The 18,937-nt window shown below is 44.9% G+C and overlaps 1 protein-coding gene across 1 annotated transcript; it reads left to right on the forward strand.

The window, feature by feature from the left end:
* Positions 1-2,820: 2,820 nt before the first annotated feature.
* On the forward strand, positions 2,821-16,078 carry LOC134488929 (zinc finger protein 665-like). The gene is made up of 2 exons (XM_063291282.1): positions 2,821-3,952; positions 14,913-16,078. Exons 1-2 carry the CDS (start codon positions 2,895-2,897, stop codon positions 16,033-16,035), a joined length of 2,181 nt encoding a protein of 726 aa, XP_063147352.1. The 5' UTR covers positions 2,821-2,894; the 3' UTR covers positions 16,036-16,078.
* Positions 16,079-18,937: the final 2,859 nt, after the last annotated feature.

Here is an 18,937-nt window from a genome sequence, read left to right on the forward strand (position 1 = left end):
TGTTCTTTGTTCCTGGCAGGCGTTCCCGATGCAGGTGCCCTTGGTGGATGTGGTCGCTGAAAGGCCCAAACCAAGGGTGCATCTGTCTAAACCCTCCCAGGAGCTGCTCTTGGGGGTGACCTCTCCAGAGGATCAAGCTCAGGCCACGTCACCAGGTAAGAGAGGGTGGTAGTTTGTTATGAGTGCAGTGAAGTTCCGAACTCTCTGAACAGATGTATTTATGAATTCTTTCACTACTAAACCTTGAGCTGGTGGGCTAGAATGGGATTTGTATGTAGTATCTCTGCAGAATTTATTAGTAATGTTTTTAATACATCTGCTCCTTCCACCCCCTTTGACTCACTCATAGAGAACAGAACAACGTTGCTGGATCTTGTGGAAACATCTCCTCTTCATGCTGAAGCAGAAACTACAGATATGGTCCCAGCTCAGGTCGGACACGGATTTCTCCTTTCCCAGAATGGCAAATGTAGTTTGTTCATGCCAGTCCATACAAAACAGCCTGAAAATCCATCCCAAAGTAGTTCAATTCCTTCTCCAGAAGCACCTTTGGAACATTAATGTCAGGTGAATAATGTCACCTCTTGATGTTGTTAGTTCCAATCCAGACAGTGGTTCAGAGTATGAGGAAATTTCCTAGAGTCCAAAAGAGAACCTGGTTGGGTTGCAGTGGGTTTGGACATCGTCCAGCTCCCATGCCATTCCCTGGCTGATCTGTCAGCAGTTTTGCATAGCTTTTCAATGGGGATGGCAGTGATTCTTGAGGGACACCACGGATGATGGGCTAGAATGTCAAATGGCTGCCCCTCAGAACCTCTTTCCCCTCAGAAATCTTGTTCTGCCACTGCTGAACCACGTTAGCCAAACTGTTTGGAAAGGTATTTGTTTCCTGGCACCAGATTGCATGGAGGGTCATTCACAGGTTTTACCTTAAATATCACACGAAGAAGAGGCTGTGAGCTCTGTCTGTTTTCATCCTGAAGTTCTGAATCCTGCAGAGAAAATGCCTGTTTTCCTGATCTGAGTTATGGGAGAGAACTTTCAAGTCTTTTCCTGCCATGTCTGCTAATAGGAAAACGATTTGTCCTTCTTCAGGGTCCTGTGTCCTTCAAGGATGTGGCTGTGTGTTTTACCGAAGAGGAGTGGGCTGCCCTGGATTCTGACCAAAAAGCTCTGCATGAAGAAGTCATGCTGGAGAATTCTAGGAACGTGGCTTCTCTGGGTAAGAGTGACTTTGCTGGGTTCCAATAGTTAAAGAACTAGTTTGGAATAAGACATAGGTTGCTGCTGTTTCTTCCATAAAATTCCAAGTTGGATGTTTTCCTGGTGGGAGGAAACTTTTCCCTTGTTCTGAAGAAAAGAAGAGATTTGCGAATAACTGCTCAGATGTGGCCATCTCTAGAGTGGGATTCAGTTGTTTCAATTTTTGAAATCTCATCATGAACAGATTGAGGGCCCTTGCTCACCTTCCCCGAACTGTGCCAAAAACATTCTCCGGAAACTCTTTTTTCTTTGCAAGGTTCTCCTGATGTGGTCTTTGTCTCAGCTTCAGCCCACTGAGGCAGCTGAAAGCTATTCGTTTCAAAGCAAAGTTGCCTCTTTTTTGCCAGGAAAATGTTGGCCATGGCGATAACGTTACGCAGATAATGTGATTTCTGACTCTTGATTCCTTCTGATTCCTATTGGCCACTTTAAGCTACAGTATGTGGAGATGCCTCTTTCTCTCCTGCGGGAGAGGCTCCTGGCTTCTGCAGAGGCGTCCACCCGCACACTCTCCTGATGAGGTGTGCATCCAGGTGCATTCAGCAGGCTCAGCTTTCCATTTGATTTGGTGAAGATTCCAGTGATGTATTTATGCCTCATGTGCCCATGCATAAAGTGCCTTCCAAAAAGTCTGCTTGAATTACTTCATCATTAGGCGGCTTATCCACTGAATAAGCAAATAAATAAACCAAGGAGGCAAATATCCACCAGATCTACACTTCCTCTTATACTATGATCTCAGTCTTTTTCCATTCACCTTCATACAATTCTGCTTCCCATAGGTACTCACTGTTTAGTCTTAGGGAATTTTTTTTTAATTGTATGGCATAGCAGTTCGGTGTTCATGCTGCTTTTCCTTGCTGGGAAACCCTTGTGAGGTCCAGCAGCCAGATGTGTAGACTATTTAGCCGTGACAAGTCACGTTGCCCGGGGTGCACCACGAGGAGGCTAATCTACAATGGACCGAGTTGGGCTGAGTGAGGGGGACTGGCCCAAGGTCACCCAGCGGGCTTTCATGCCTAAGGCGGGACTAGAACTCTCCTACCACGCCTGATTGGCTCTTGGGCTGAGAGGGCGTGACTGGCTCAAGGTTACCCAGCCGGCTTTCATGCGTAAGACGGGACTAGAACTCTCCTACCACGCCTGATTGGCTCTTGGGCTGAGAGGGCATGACTGGCCCAAGTTCACCCAGCCGGCTTTCATGCCTAAGGCGGGACTAGAACTCACAGATTCCTGGTTTCTAGTCCAGCACCTTAACCACTAGACCAAACTGGCTCTCTTAGGGAAAATGACCTGGTTGGATTAGAGGAAGAAAAGCATGAAATGTCGGAAATAGTCCAGCAAAAACACAACTTGATTGTCCTTGGGACAGTGTCACAATGCAAAATAAGTTGGAATTCAGCAAAGTGTAGAGGAAAGAAAGAAAGGGTTGGAGAAATAAGAGATGAAGCTCATGGTCTCCATTCACAGAGTCTGTGCCCTAAACTTTCAATGGTATATCTTCTTTCTTTTTCTTTCAATCAGTTGACGACCCACAGAATAAAAATTACCATCAGAGAGACGTCCCATTACAAAAAAGCAAGCAAGAAGAGGAGGAGGAAGAGATTTTTGGAAAGCCATGGAGACCAAGAATGCATGAAGGACATCAGTCAAACAGCAGAGACGATAAATCCCCTGCCTCTCTCCATGTTGAAATCCAGGGATTCCCAATTCCTCAGAATGGTAAGAGAAATCAAAGGGGAGAAGGTTTAGGGAAACTACTGAAAGGTAAATCAGATTTCTATAAAAACTGCAAAAATTTTACTAAAAAGAACCAGGACAATCGCAGAGTGAATGGAAAAAGTTGCAGTCAAACCTCTCCTTTTACATTAGAGAAAATGGAGTACGTAACAGAGAAACTATATGAGTGGGTGGAATGTGAGAAAATTTTCAGCAAGAGCAGTGACGTTGTAGCACATGAAAGGGTCCACACAACGGGGAAACCTTATCCATGCTTGGAGTCTGGAAAGAGCTTCAGTCAGAGTAGTTCCCTTACTTCCCATAAAAAAATCCACATGGGAGAGAAACCTTATAAATGCACGGAGTGTGGGAAAACCTTCAGAGAGAGCAGATATCTTGCTTCCCATAAAAGGATCCACACTGGGGAAAAACCGTATAAATGCCTGGAGTGTGGGAAAACCTTCAGAGAGAGCAGCCATCTTACCTCCCATAAAACGATCCACACGGGAGAGAAACCTTATAAATGCATGGAGTGTGGGAAAAGCTTCAGAAGACGCAACCATTTTACTTCCCATAAAAGGATCCACACAGGAGAGAAAGCTTATAAATGCACGGACTGTGGGAAAAACTTCAGAGAGAGCAGCCATCTTGCTTCCCATAAAAGGATCCACACTGGGGAAAAGCCATATAAATGCACCGAGTGTGGAAAGAGCTTCAGTCAGAGTAGTTCCCTTACTTCCCATAGAAGGATCCACACAGGAGAGAAACCTTATCAATGCCTGGAGTGTGGGAAAAATTTCAGTAGGAGCAGCTCTGTTACTTCCCATAACAGGATCCACACAAGAGAGAAAGCTTATAAATGCCTGGAGTGTGGGAAAAACTTTGGAGAAAGCAGATACCTTGCTTCCCATAAAAGGATCCACACTGGGGGAAAACCATATAAATGCCTGGACTGTGGAAAGAGCTTCAAGCAGAGCAGATCCCTTACTTCCCATAACAGGATCCATACAAGTGAGAAATCATATACATTTATGGAAAATGGAAAGAGTGTCAGTCATTGTGGGGACCTGATTTCACAAAAAGAAAGCAAGATGGGAGATGGTGTGAAGCAAGGGAGGACACAGCTTGGTCAAACACAACTTGGTTTTATTTGAAGATGACATTCTTTGTTTATTTCTAAACCTCACGCTACTGTTCCAGTGTTGATGCAGATGATAGATGCCTTTAGTAAAATAGTAGGATGCTCTATGAAAACTGGTCCAAATCGGAATTGATGGCAGTAGGTGAAAATTTGGTTACCCAGCCATTTAAGGAATATAAATTCTGTATTTGCACCGAATTCATTAAATATCTAATACTTCCATATGAAAGGATATAACTCAATTAGTAGCATGTAATAGAAATCTAAATACTACTAAAACTCTCCTGTTTGTCTGTGTGTAACCTTTAACTGGGGGAAATGGTGCATCAAAGGCCAACAATTTTTGAACCAAGGTACCTCAAACAGGCTAACTTATAGAATTCATCCGAACTCCGGGACCCACGACTCCTGTGGAATTGAAATTTGGCAAATTTTGTAAAACATTTTATGACATAATACAAAATGTCATCAAACATTTCCTGTGGTCTACTCCTGATGTTTGACTGTGCTATATAGTTCAGCCTGGGCTATTGTCAAGCTACATACATCTCTGAATATCTCCCCGACTTTTTAAGAACTTTTCCAGTGAAGGCAGTACGTTGGAAGCTCTGCCATTGTTAAAGGCACTGAGGAATCTGGTAAGAAAATATCTCCGAAATGATGACCCAACCGGTCACGGATAGTAACATATAGAGAGAGGTTTCTTCAGATATTGATAGATGGGAGTCCTGAAAGCTCATCCTCAACTTCTCTTTGGGGAAAGGTGAACGCTCTCAAAATAAATATTGTTCCCAGATTAATTTATATTCTGAGAGGAATTTCAGTATATATATATGGAAAATATTTTCAGGAAATAAATTCTTTGTTTAGAAAATTTGTATGGAGTTCTTCAATTCCAAGAATATCTTTACAGAAAATGCACTTGCTAAGAATTGGTGTCAATTTTCCGATTTGGGCAACTTTGGAATATACGTATGTAGCACCTTTGGTTGGATGGACAGTATTAGGCTCAAAATACACTAGAATTCTATTTTCTCTGGAAACAATTATGTCAATTAGAATGTTATGGAATGGAATGTCTAATAAAAGATTTGACCCCTTATCCTGTGCGAAATTGAGTTCATGGGGAAACCCAACTTTAAAAATTGGAAAACAATACCAGAATCAAGGAATTACCAAGGAGAAAACCACACCCCACCAACACTGGCAGGGCAAGTTACTGTATATAAACTGGGAGCAAACCCTGAACTCACCATCACTGATGATGTTACCTAGTCAGGTAAAGAAACGTCTGCAAGCAAACAACCATGCTCAGAGAGCACCAAGGACTCCACAGGTCAACCCTGAGCTTCAGAGATTCTCTAGTTCTAATTTCAAAATAAGCCTGCCTTGATTTTGTTTGGTATAAGAGGGGACAGGTGGGAGCTCTGTCAGGCTCTCAAGATTCTGCTGTTATACCCTACAACAATAAAGTAGCATTTCTGCAACCTGGGCCGTGTCTGTTTCCTGACCTGGCATATCTCAGAGGGTTAGCACGTACCTTGATTATGTCTATCCACCTGTTTAAACCTTGGGTGATGATGGAATGATACAAGAGGTGAAGATACCAATGGCCAGGAATTGTTTCCACTGTTTTGCCTTTTAAAGCAAGTATTAAACATGACTTTTTGTTACGTGATATTCATTTTGGAATATCAGGAGAATATTATCGCTCTAAGGCAGTGTTTTTTGAATCTTGTGGGGGCGGTAACTTTGAAAAATAAATAAATAAATTTGTGCTGGAAAAAACAACAACTTACCATATGACCATTGCAGCATCCCCATGGTCACGTGATCACGATTTAGACTCTTGGCAACTGGTTCACATACCATCACAGTATCCTGTGGTCAAATGATGGCCAGCTTCTAGCCAGCAAAATAAATGGGGAATACCTAAATGCAGAGATGTACAGCTGGATGCGTCAAAAACAGCATCATTTTGACCAGGCTAACACGTACACACCGTCAAACACAATCTGTAGAATCTGTTTACACAACACATTGAGGTAAGTAAAGCTTTTTGGGATCCAAGGCAAAGGTCTCAGACTCGTCCCCGCTTCCCCCAATTATCCATATTCATAATTCATCAGACAATGAAAACCTTAAATTTCAGAACAACTCAGTTATGGAGTTGTTGTGGAATAAAAGTGAGGTGTTCCTGCAGTGGTGTCCCAAGGCTTGCAAATGCCAACCAATTTCACTCAGTTGATGGTAATCAAGAGGTAAGGCAACGTCAGCCATGGGCATTCCTGGAGTCAAGGCGGGGAGGCATTTTCCACATTATGTCGAAACAGTGATGTGCTTTTGTTTCTGCGAATGGGCTTGAACCTCCACCAAGGTTAGAAAGTGGTCCACACAGCTGCTTTTTCATGCTCCCTTCTCATCCATGAAATCCTGCAGCCCCCACAGCATCCTGCCTTCCTGTGCGCCTGGGATGGGTCTGTGCCACATTGTTGTCTATTCAGCTTTAAGGTGCAACCTTGTAAGGGCAGGGATTGGTGGTTTCCCTCAGCTGAAATTCCAGCCCACCCAACAGGATCCTCCATGGGAACCTCCACCAATTGCCAGGCACAATGGTCTAGTGTGCTGCAGTGTTTTTTTTCGTTATTCTTTCCTGCCACAAACTTTTAATTCATGAAGCTATACAAGTTGATTCCTTGATTGTCTAACCACTAGGTGGCAGCAAATAATCCATATAGGCTACTGTAATATGCTCTACATGGGGCTACCCTTGAAGAGTATCCGGAAGCTTCAACTGGTCCAGAATGCAGCCACATGGGCAATCCTGGGTGTGCCAAGGTTCACACATGTAACACCTTTGTTGCATGAGCTGCACTGGGTTCCAGTCTGCTTCCGGTCCAATTCAAGGTGTTGGTTATTACCTTTAAAGCCCTACATGGCATGGGACCGGGATATCTGAGGGACCGTCTCGTCTGGATTAAATCGATCCGCCCCACCCAGTCATGCATGGAGGGCATGTTGCGGACCCCATCCGTAAAAGAATTCCACCTAGCGGGGTCTCGGAAGCATGCCTTCTCTGCGTTGACAATGTAAATGTTCATGAAATGGGAGAAGAGGAGAAGATCTCAGGGCCAGAAATTATTTCTATATTTTCCAAACTCTTAAACTAAGTTTTAAATCTCAATGTGTGACCGTTGAATCTTTAATACCAGGGAAGAATGTTATTACCAGAACAGACTGGCGATCTCCTATTAACTATCTGCGCCCAGTGAATTCTATTTGAGTTCAAACGATGAGAGCCACTGCCACGGAAACACACCAACACGCTTTGCTTTTCAAGCATCTGATCCGAATTGAGCCGCTGGCTCCCGCTTTCGCACCTTGGCGTCCTGGCGGTGTCCTGGCTTCGAAGTCAAGCTGAGCATGCGCCTCATCCCTGCCAGGCGGAAGGATAGCGCCAGGGGGATTTTTGAAGGCGAGGGCAGGAAGTGAGGTCGCGGGGGGGGGGGGATGCTGCCGCTCTAGGAAGAAGCCCTCTCGTTGCAATCCTTGGAGAGGTATGGGAGCGGACGAAGTTTCTGCAGGGATAGACGTGGATGTGAGTGTGGATTTTCTCTTCTCGAAGCCAAGGCGGGCGTCTTGTGGGCTGCGAGGAAGCGATATCCCCAAACGCATGAAATGCATTTATTCCAGACTCTGTGCCTTAGGGAGTGGCTGCACCTGGGAGGGGGCATCCTTCATTTACCAGCAGGTGGGGCGCCAGTCCCCGTGCAAGGAAGATACTTTTTCTGCATCGAGACGGAGAGTGCTGTTGAAGAGCTAAAGCCACCAGGTGCAGTGCTGGAGAGGCGAAGGGACATAATTTGGAGAGCCGCTTCCTCCATGTCTTAGCAAGACTCTGCAGGGTCTGGTCTGGGGTGGGGGGAAAGGCAGGTTTTTTCCCTGGAGAGCCCCAGCGAGGAAGTCGGGAAGAGTGCCTGGAAGCCCACCTTGGTCTTGCTGAGTTTGGCTCTGTGCTCTGCATGCAGGCTGCCCAGCACCAGCAAAAAAGTAGGTCCAGAGCATTGGGGGGGTGGGGGGTGCGATCCTCCTCCCTCAGAATCTCAGTGAACCTGGCAAATATAGTACCTGTGTTCCCGCTGAAAACCTGGGTTGCAGCTAACCCTGGGATCTTTGGATTGGACAGGCTTTGATTAGAGACATCTTTTAATCCGTGGTTCCATGAGCTTAGTAAACCTAAAGATAGAATGACTGTGTTCTCACAACATAACTGGTAAGCTGTGCCTGCCAGATAAAGCATCAAATGAGTTCCTATACTGTGGTGGCCGGACAACCAGACACCCCGTGGTAGCCTATTCTGGCATGTTGTGCATACCTAGTCATTCTGATAATTTTTGAAGTGCATTCCAGTAAAAGCATGCTCTTCTGTTTTTCTCTTTTCCACCTCAGGGTATCTTGTTTCCTGCGGGAAGTGTCTGTGGAAGCAAAAATGCCTCAGAATCAAAGATGGTCTTTTGAGGTTTATTCATGCAGTGTTGGGCCTATGAATTAAAGTGGTTTTGGAGATCCTTTGCAGCTGTGTTTGGAGTTCCCTTTGAGTGGAGAGAGAAAATGGACTCGCAGGACCTAGCAGGAAAAGGCTGTCCCGCTGCTTGGGTTAAGAGCTGTGGGGAGCTTTGGAGAAGAACGGGGCAGAACTTGCCAAAGGAAGAGAACTTCCCTTGGGATGCACCACGTCAGCACTTCAGGAGCGTCCGCTACCAGGAGACCTCGGGGCCCCGAGAGGTTTGCAGCCAGCTCCACCAGCTTTGTTGTCAGTGGTTGAAGCCAGAGAAGCACAGCAAGGCTGAGATCCTGGACCTGGTGATCCTGGAGCAGCTCCTGGCCATCCTGACCCCGGAGCTGGGAAGCTGGGTGAGGGAGTGTGGAGCAGAAACCAGTTCCCAAGCGGTGGCCCTGGTCGAAGGCTTCCTCCTGAGCCAGGTGGACAAGAAGCAGGGAGAGCTGCAGGTGGGAGCCTTTTTCATCCTGGCACTCCAGGTGGAGTGTGGCCTGAGGGACAGTATTTGGCATCCTTCAGCGCCTCCTTAAGAGCCATTTCTGGAGCTAGCAATACAAGGAAGGGGGGTTGCATCCTCTTTAGGCAACCCCGTTGTCCTTTCCGGATAATGTCCCAGGAGAAGCAGGAAGCCAGTCCTCCTTCCAGTCCAGTGTTGGGTGGGACGGGAGGCAGGTGCAAATGTTGGGGCACAGGGCAAGAATCTACTCCTTTGTGCGTCCCAAACTCCCTTTGTTCTTTGTTCCTGGCAGGCGTTCCCGATGCAGGTGCCCTTGGTGGATGTGGTCGCTGAAAGGCCCAAACCAAGGGTGCATCTGTCTAAACCCTCCCAGGAGCTGCTCTTGGGGGTGACCTCTCCAGAGGATCAAGCTCAGGCCACGTCACCAGGTAAGAGGGGGTGGTAGTTTGTTATGAGTGCAGTGAAGTTCCGAACTCTCTGAACAGATGTATTTATGAATTCTCTCACTACTAAACCTTGAGCTGGTGGGCTAGAATGGGATTTGTATGTAGTATCTCTGCAGAATTTATTAGTAATGTTTTTAATACATCTGCTCCTTCCACCCCCTTTGACTCACTCATAGAGAACAGAACAACGTTGCTGGATCTTGTGGAAGCATCTCCTCTTCATGCTGAAGCAGAAACTACAGATATGATCCCAGCTCAGGTCGGACACGGATTTCTCCTTTCCCAGAGTGGCAAATATTTTTTTGTTCATGGAGCATCCTACTTTGCTTAAATCAGACTATAGGCCTGTTCCAGGGTCACTCCACTTCATCTGCAGAACCAGCTCTGGAATTGCTTTAACGTGATTAGTTCCAATCCGGTCAATGATTCAGAGCATGACCAACATCTTTGGAACCCAGAGCAGAACGTGGTTGGTCTGCTCAACACCTGGATATTCTGAGTTTTCCATGCCATTCCCTGGCTGATCTGTCAGCAGCGTCACTAGTTTTTCAGAAGGGATAACAGTGATTCCTGATGACCACCACAGCCACTGACCAGCATGTCAAATGGGTATCCCTTTTCCTGGAAACATTCACTAGAAAGATGTGAATGTGAGCTGTGTGATCTGAACAGTGCAGAAAAATACTATACTTCTTGGTGTGGACTTGCACTGAAGGTCCTCCACAAATTTTGTCCCAACATGTCATCAGTAACAGGCTGGGAGCTATTTTCATCTTAAAGTTCTGAATCCTGCAGGGAAAAAAAATCTTTTCTAAATTTGAGTTCAGGAAGATAACATTCAGGGTTTTCCTGATCTGAGTTATGGGAGAGAACTTTCAAGTCTTTTCCTGCCATGTCTGCTAATAGGAAAACGATTTGTCCTTCTTCAGGGTCCTGTGTCCTTCAAGGATGTGGCTGTGTGTTTTACCGAAGAGGAGTGGGCTGCCCTGGATTCTGACCAAAAAGCTCTGCATGAAGAAGTCATGCTGGAGAATTCTAGGAATGTGGCTTCTCTGGGTAAGGGCCCCTCTTTGCTCTGGTTCAGACAGTTGGAGAAAATATTCTGTCATCAAAGGCCAGATGGTATTGTTCCTCCCCCAAAATGCTTAATCTGAATTTTTTGTTTATCCAGAAATTTGAAGAAAAGGAGAGATTGACAAGTGATTGCTGATATGCAACAATTTCTCAACTAGGATTTGAGAGAGTAGTTAATTCTTTATCCAGTTTCTCTTTAATCTTACTGAGAACAGAGTCATTCCACAGTTTTATCTATCTATCTATCTATCTATCTATCTATCTATCTATCTATCTATCTATCATCTATCAGATTTTTCTCACCGCCCATCTCCCTCACACGGGGAACCCTGGGTGGTTCACAATAATTTGATAAAATCATAAATTCTACCAATAATCAATCAATATAAAATGCAATGAAGTCCAAGCCACAGCGGATCTGATTCAACCCATGAGGCAATAAAACTGGTCCCGACAGAACTAGGGAACCAACCAGCCCCAAGAATGGCTCTTCCTACTCCAGGCAAGGTGGCAAAACCAGGTCTTCAGCTGTTTTCAGGAGGGAGGGGGCTAACTTCCCTTCTGGGGGAAGGATGTTCCAAAGGGCGGAAGCTGCTGCAGAGAAGGCCCCTCTCCTGGACTCCGCCAGATGGAATTCTCTTACGGGGTCCACAACATGCCCTCAGCATGATCGGGTGGGATGGGTTGATGTAACGGGGGTGAGACGATCCCGTAGGTAACCTGGACCCAGGCCATGTAGGGCTTTAAAGGTGATAACCAACACCTGGACCTGGAAGCAAACTGGCAACCAGTGCAACTTGTGGAGCAAAGGAGTTATATGTGCTGATCTTGAAGCACCTAAAATTGCCCATGCGGCTGCATTTTGGACCAGCTGTAGTTTCCGGATACTCTTCAAGGGTAGCCCCATGTAGAGTGCATTACAGTAGTCTATATGGGAGATGACCCATATATAAATATCTTGTAGTTGGTTACAAACAGAATAGAGAGCCAGTTTGGTGTAGTGGTTAAGGCACCAGGCTAGAAACTGGGAGATTGTGAGTTCTAGTCCCAGCTTGGGCACGAAGCCAGCTGGGTTTCCTGGGGCCAGTCTCTCTGAGCCCTAGGAAAAAGGCAATGGCAAACCACTTCCGAAAAACCTTGCCAAGAAAACTGCAGGGACTTATCCAGGCAGTCTCTGAGAATCAGACACGACTGAACGGATTAAAACAAACAACAAAACAAACAGAATAGGGCTTAGCAGTGGGATGGTCTACAAAAAAGCAAATGCAATTTTAGGCAGCATCCAGAGAAGCATTGTTTCCATAACAAATTCATTATTCTGTTCTGATCAGACCTCATGTTAAGAATTGTGTTGAGTTTGGGGCACCAAATTTTGAAAGGTTCCAGAGGAACTGGAACAGATTCCTAGAACGGCGACAAGATGATCATGGTTGTAGAAGCCAAGTCTTCTAAAGAGATTCACGCAACTGGGAATGTTTAACTTGAACAGAAAAGGCTATGGGGGAATATGATAGTAGCTGTTAAGTGCAGGAAAGGATATCACAAAGAAGAAGGCCCAGACTATTCTCTGTCATTTGAGAGCGGGCAAAGAATAGTGATATTAAGTTACAGAAAGATAGATTTCTGCTGAATGTTAGGAAACTTCTCTAAAGGTAACAGCTGATTGATAGTGAATCTCATTGCACTTCCTTTTACTGGATGTGTTCAAACAGGGCTGTACAGCCATCTGTAGTGGATGCTGTGCTTGAAAGTGCTATATGAAATTGCTTTACTTTGCTTTTTACAAATGTGGTAGGCTTTCGTTCCACATTGGTTAAAAACCACCATTGAGTGTTGCTGAAGTTTTACTTCTTTTATTTCACACAAAGGGAGCAATAATCTGTTACAAACCTAAGTAGTAAGCTCAAATAAGTCCATCAAGATCACCACCACCACTCCAGCTTTGGGCATCATGCATTAGCATCATGATTGTACCATTCCTAAGCTTGTGTATTTCTATACCGTTCAGTCATGGACCAGTACAAAAAAGTATGTCGCATACCCATTTGGAAGCTTAGCTTACTTCCTTCAAACTTACCTAGCATCAGTTTGAGGCTCTTTTGTGGTTACTAATGCTCCACTGATGTGACAGGTTATTAAGAGTTTGTCTCTAAGCAGGTTATCTAAATAGGTACTGAATGTGGCTTCACCCTGGCTCAACTTGGCGAGGATAGTCACAAGCTAGTGTTAAACTGTTGCATGGGGTTTGGTGGGATGAAAAACTTCTTGCTGTTGATGCTCCTGATGAATTAATGCTTCTTGTGTCTCTCCACTACATAATGCCTTCCACTTACTGTAATAAATGCACAGACAGAATTCAACATTTTCTTCCCCAATGTGATATTTTAATGTTATTTTTGTTACTGCTTTACTGTTTTTTTTTGCTTTGTTCTAATGTTTTAGTGTATTGGCTATTGCCTAGAATTGCTTCTGAGGTGGTTTACAAATTGAGTAAATAAATAAACTGATCTAAATTGATTGTTACAGTTTGGTGTCTTTCTCCTTCCCTTCTCTTTCCTAGAACCCTATACTTCCCCTTATATTTTCATTACTTAGAATTATGGAAAATGGTGCCATACTTGCATTGAGAAATGAAAACATGAAAGGTAGAAAATAGTCTAAAAATATATCATTCTTTTAAACAGTAGTAAACTTGGTTTAATCAAAGCATATAGAGAAGAAAGGAAGTCTTGTAAAAAAGGAGGACTCTGAACCTCTATTTGGAGTCTGGATGGAGAAGAATAGGCTTAGACTCAACTCAAGCAAGACCAAAGGTCTACTCACTCAGAAACTTATTGATTCTAGGGTTGTACCCTCTTTAATTCTTGACAGCGTTCTGCTCCTCCCATGGAGAGCAGCCCTACAATTTGGGGGTCCTCTGGGACTCACACCTCCTACTGGAACAGCAGTTGGAGACTGTGGCCAGGAGGGCCACTGGTGTGCCAAGCATGATCTTATCAGGAATGCTGAAGATGGTTATTCATGCCCTTGTCTTCTGCCATATGAATTACTGTAATTCACTTTACATGGGGCTGCCCTTGAAGATGATCCAGAAACTTTGGTTGTGGCAAAGTGCAGTGATCCATGGGCTTACTGGACAGTCTTCTTACTGCCATACAACACTGCTACTGCAGCAGCTGCCCTGGCTAATAATATATTTGGAAGTACAATTCAAGGTGCTGGTCATCACCTATAAAGTCCTGTATGGCTCAGTCCTGGCTATCTTTAAGACCACCTACCCATGTAGATTCTTCTCACCCAACCTAATGTTGCTGAAGGTCCTCACCTATCAAAAGTGTGATCGGAAGGGGCCCAAAAGCAGGGATTCTCTGTGTGGGCATCCCTTCTTTGGAACTGCTTTCCCCCTCCCATTCTCATGGCATTCTGGAAGTTTGCAAAAATTTCTGGAAGGCCTTTGGGACTTGGGTTTATGGAGCCCCAAGACCAGGAATGATGAAAGTATTTCTCTATGATCAATTGTAATGTTTAATTGTAGCTATTTATTGTATGTGTTTTATTGCATATTGTAGTTTATTGGTGTTGCCTTGGCTGCACCTATTCCTGTTGTATATAACTTAGAGTTGGCTGAAACTATTATTTTTTAAGCTTTTAAATAAATAAGAGATTCAGCTAATATATTTTTCCTCTAATGACTCATTAATTCTGTGTCTTAAACTTCTTATTTTCCCCCCTCTTTTCTATCTTTGTCTCCAACACAGGAGATGGCCAAGAGAATAAGAATTACCAAAAAGCAGATATGGTGCCATCCCAGATACTGAAGCATGAAATGGGAGAAGAGATGATTGAAAATCAAGGAGGACCAAGAAGGCACGAGAGAAGCCACTCAGACAAAAGGATAAAGACATTCTCTACTTCTCCATGTGCAGAAATCCAAGAATTGCTGACTCAACAAGTTCATGAAGGAAATCGATGGGGAGAATATTTTGGGAAAATATTCAAGGATACATCAGATTTATATAAACATCTCAGAACACATCCTAAAGAGAAGGTGGACAGACAGAGCAAGGGTGGGAAAAGTCGCAATTTGATGTTCCCTCTTAACTTACATCAGAGCGTCTATGTAAGAGAGAAACCATATAATTGTCTGGAATGTGGGGAGGGTCGCAGCAGGAGCAGAACTGTAACGCCACGTGAAAGGATCCCCACAAGGGAGAAACCATATAAATGCCTGGAGTGTGGGAAGTGCTTCAGTGGTTGCAGTTCCCTCACATCTCATAGAAGGATCCACACCGGGGAGAAACCGTACAAATGCCTGGTGTGTGGGAAGACCTTCAGCGGATGCAGCTCCCTGACGTCCCATAAAAGGATCCACACTGGGGAGAAACCGTATAAATGCCTGGTGTGTGGGAAGACCTTCAGCGGATGCAGCTCCCTGACGTCCCATAAAAGGATCCACACTGGGGAGAAACCATATAAATGCCTGGAGTGTGGGAAGAGCTTCAGGTGGAGCAGCGACCTTACTATTCACAAAAGGATCCACACCGGGGAGAAACCGTATCAATGCATGGAATGTGAAAAGAGCTTCAGCAGGTGCAGTGAACTTACTTCCCATAAGAGGATCCACACAGGAGAGAAGCCATACCAATGCACAGTGTGCGGAAAGAGCTTCAGCGACAGCAGTATCTTTGCTGGCCATAAAAGGACCCACACGGGGGAAAAACCGTACAAATGTTTGGAGTGCAGTAAACGGTTCAGTTGCTGGAGTTCCCTTTCATCCCATAAGAGGATCCATACGGGGGAGAAGCCATATAAATGCACGGAGTGTGGCAAATCTTTTGGTGACTGCAGTTCCCTTACATTCCATAAAAGGATCCACACAGGGGAGAAACCATATAAGTGCGTGGAGTGTGGGAAGAACTTCAGGTGGAACAGTGACCTTACTTCCCATAAAAGGACTCACACAGGGGAGAAACCATATAAATGTATCGAATGTGGAAAGTGCTTCAGTACCTGCAGTGGCCTTACTTCCCATAGAAGGACCCACACAGGAGAAAAACCTTATAAATGCATGGAATGTGGTAAGACCTTCAAGCAGAGCAGATCCCTTACTTCCCATAAAAGCATCCACACGGGGGAGAAACTATACACATGCCTGGAGTGTGGAAAAAGCTTCAGGTTGAGCAGGTCACTCAATTCCCATAAATGGATCCATGTGAGAGAGAAGGCACATTCATTTATGGAAAGTAGAAAGACTTTCAGTAACTGTAGTGGCCTAATTGCTCATGAAGAAAGCAATGTAGGGGAGATGCAGTGGAATGTGGAAAGAGCTTCAGTATCAACTGAAACCTTACTTGATATTAAAGAACTCATTTAGGGGGAAGTCATATAAATCAGAAGTTGCCAAGTTTCTTGACAGTATGATCTTCCTTCATCTTTGGATGTTATGGTGAAACCTAAATTGAAATTTGTGTGAATATACTGTATGTTTGTTGTTGTTTATTCGTTTAGTCGCTTCCGACTCTTCGTGACTTCATGGACCAGCCCACGCCAGAGCTTCCTGTCGGTTGTCAACACCCCCAGCTCCCCCAGGGACGAGTCCGTCACCTCTAGAATATCATCCATCCACCTTGCCCTTGGTTGGCCCCTCTTCCTTTTGCCTTCCACTCTCCCCAGCATCAGCATCTTCTCCAGAGTGTCCTGTCTTCTCATTATGTGGCCAAAGTATTTCAGTTTTGCCTTTAATATCATTCCCTCAAGTGAGCAGTCTGGCTTTATTTCCTGGAGGATGGTTTGATCTTCTTGCAATCCAAGGCATTCTCAGAATTTTCCTCCAACACCACAGTTCAACTGTATGTAATTAAATTTAAAAGTATATCCAATATGACTTTTCCTTAATTATTATTTATTTATTATTTAATTTATTTTTATCTTGCCTTTATTATTTTTATAAATAACTCAAGGTGGTGAGCATACCTAGTACTCCTTTCTCCTCCTCCTTTCCCCACAACAACAACCCTGTGAGGTGAGTTGGGCTGAGAGAGAGGGACTGGCCCAAGGTCACCCAGCCGGCTTTCATGCCTGAGGCGGGACTAGAACTCTTGTACCACGCCTGATTGGCTCTTGGGCTGAGAGAGAGGGAGTGGCCCAAGGTCACCCAGCCGGCTTTCAGGCCTAAGGCGGGACTAGAACTCTCGTACCATGCCTGATTGGCTCTTGGGCTGAGAGAGAGGGACTGGCCCAAGGTCACCCAGCTGGCTTTCAGGCCTAAGGCGGGACTAGAACTCTCAGTCTCCTGGTTCTAGCCCAGCACCTTAACCACGAGGTTAACTGGCTAACAAGTATTTTTTAGGGGCAAAGTGATGGTGATGTTCAGTAAGAATACTCGTCTCAATGTATGTGAAAAGGGCTATGTAAGGAGAAGTTGTTTAAATGTGTAAAAAGACCAGTTGTGAGGGCTGGGGAAAGCAGCCTTCCAGGGGGATCATATCAGAGGAGCCTTGCTGGACCATCTCACTGGGGAATGAATCTGTCTGATCACATCCTCACAACATGCTTAACCCATAGTACGATTAGGCTTCGTGTGTCATTCCGCTAAGACTTTTGCTGCGGTTATGGTTATCAGAGTGTATCCTTGGATTAACTGCTTCTCCAGTGCTCCAGATAAAGTGAGGAGGTAGGAATGGCAACTAAATACCTCCTGCCATTCATAAGGAGTTCCCAGTTGTGGAACCACGTGTGGTGGTGGTGATGGGGTAGCAGAAAATAAATCCCCAGGAATAATATATGGTGGGATGATAGGTGGGGACTTGTCGATGATAGAAACCGATGTAAGTACGAAGGAGGCTACAACCGTCCTGTGCAGAAACAGCCTCCAGGAAAAGGAGCTCAAGGTGGACGGGGGTTTCTAAAGAGGAACAGCAAATGGAGCCACCACAAATAGTTTCAAGGAGAAAACCAAGGAAGGTAGCAGAAGCCGCCGCTGTGGTTGCAGAAAAACTTGTGCTCTGGGAAACACAGCAGGTGCAAGGCTGGAGAAAGCTCTCCAAGGAAGTGGAGCGAGGGAGATGGGCGGTGATAAAATCTGAGAAATAAGTGTTCTGACCAAACTATAGAGGTTGTATTGAGGGATGTCCTGTGTAGCATCTCTCAGGCCTTCCTCCAGAGATAAAGATATATTAAAGCAGAACTCCTTAGCATTGTTTCCACAACTTGCTTTCCCACCTATAGCATCACTATCCCTATAGTATGTATATTGTAAGCTAAGGTGGTGTTTTCAATACTGGCAACTCTTAAGATGTGTGGCCCTCAACTCCCAGAATTCCCCAGGCAGCATCCCCACCCAGGAATTCTGGGAGTTGAGGTCCTGGAGTAGTAAGCATTAAGTTAAATGTGTATCAAAATAATGGTTCATTGGATTATATTGGGGTGGGGGGTGTCTCCAAAAGAATGCATCTCGCTCCTACCACTTCCTTGGGATGGGATGAATGGAAGTGGATGCAAGAGCTTTAGAGTTCCTCTGATGCTCAAAGTCTGAAATAGCCCCAAGGACCATGTCATGAGTCTGCTAAGGTCAACTAGTGGGTTCATGTGATCCTCTGAGACTTCATCATTCTATCTCAAACTCCTAGGGCAGTGTTTCTCAACCATGGCAACTTTAAGACATGTGGACTTCAACTCCCAGAATTCCCCAGCCAGCATGCTAAATGATGGTATAGAGGGAGTTTGGCTAAAAAGGGAAAATATGAAACAAGTAGAATATACAGACAGTAGCAGGATACAGACTTGAAGGAACCTCCTCAACTAGACTGTAGTAACCTTATGAATTAGCATGTTTCGCCAAGTGTCCAGGCAGTGACCAGGTGCCCAGACAACCGCTTCTTTTAGATAGAGAGACAGAGATCACATCAGTAAGTAAGGAGAGTTTAAGCGTTATTGTTTAACTCTGGCAGGCAGATTACACAAACACAAGAAAGCATACCAAGCCATATAATAAACGATCTCCCTTCAGCTGTTGGGAGCCCCACTAAACAACAGCGGAGAGGCCCCAAGCCAATTTGCACAGCACCCAGTCCTAGGTCTGTGCCCAAGCTCAAAGCTCAAGGGGCAATCTTAAGGCTTTCATCAAAGTCTGGCAGTAAAACCTGTGCTCCATGGTGCCGAGACTGCTGGACCTCACCTTGACTAGAGGGTGCACCTGGTCATCATGTGAACTAACAAAACCCTGGAATATCTGGGAACTATATGACTGGGGAAGGCAATGGCAAACCACCCCACTA

Source organism: Candoia aspera, chromosome 2 (assembly GCF_035149785.1).
Source record: "Candoia aspera isolate rCanAsp1 chromosome 2, rCanAsp1.hap2, whole genome shotgun sequence".
Classification (NCBI taxonomy): domain Eukaryota; kingdom Metazoa; phylum Chordata; class Lepidosauria; order Squamata; family Boidae; genus Candoia; species Candoia aspera.

Bases quoted from the DNA above. Each gene is read 5' to 3' on its own strand.
- LOC134488929 (XM_063291282.1), top strand. From the start codon at position 2,895: ATGCATGAAGGACATCAGTCAAACAGCAGAGACGATAAATCCCCTGCC. The intron at 3,953-14,912 runs GCAGAGCAGATC...GAAGTGCTTCAG, and splicing joins GACTGTGGAAAGAGCTTCAA to TGGTTGCAGTTCCCTCACAT.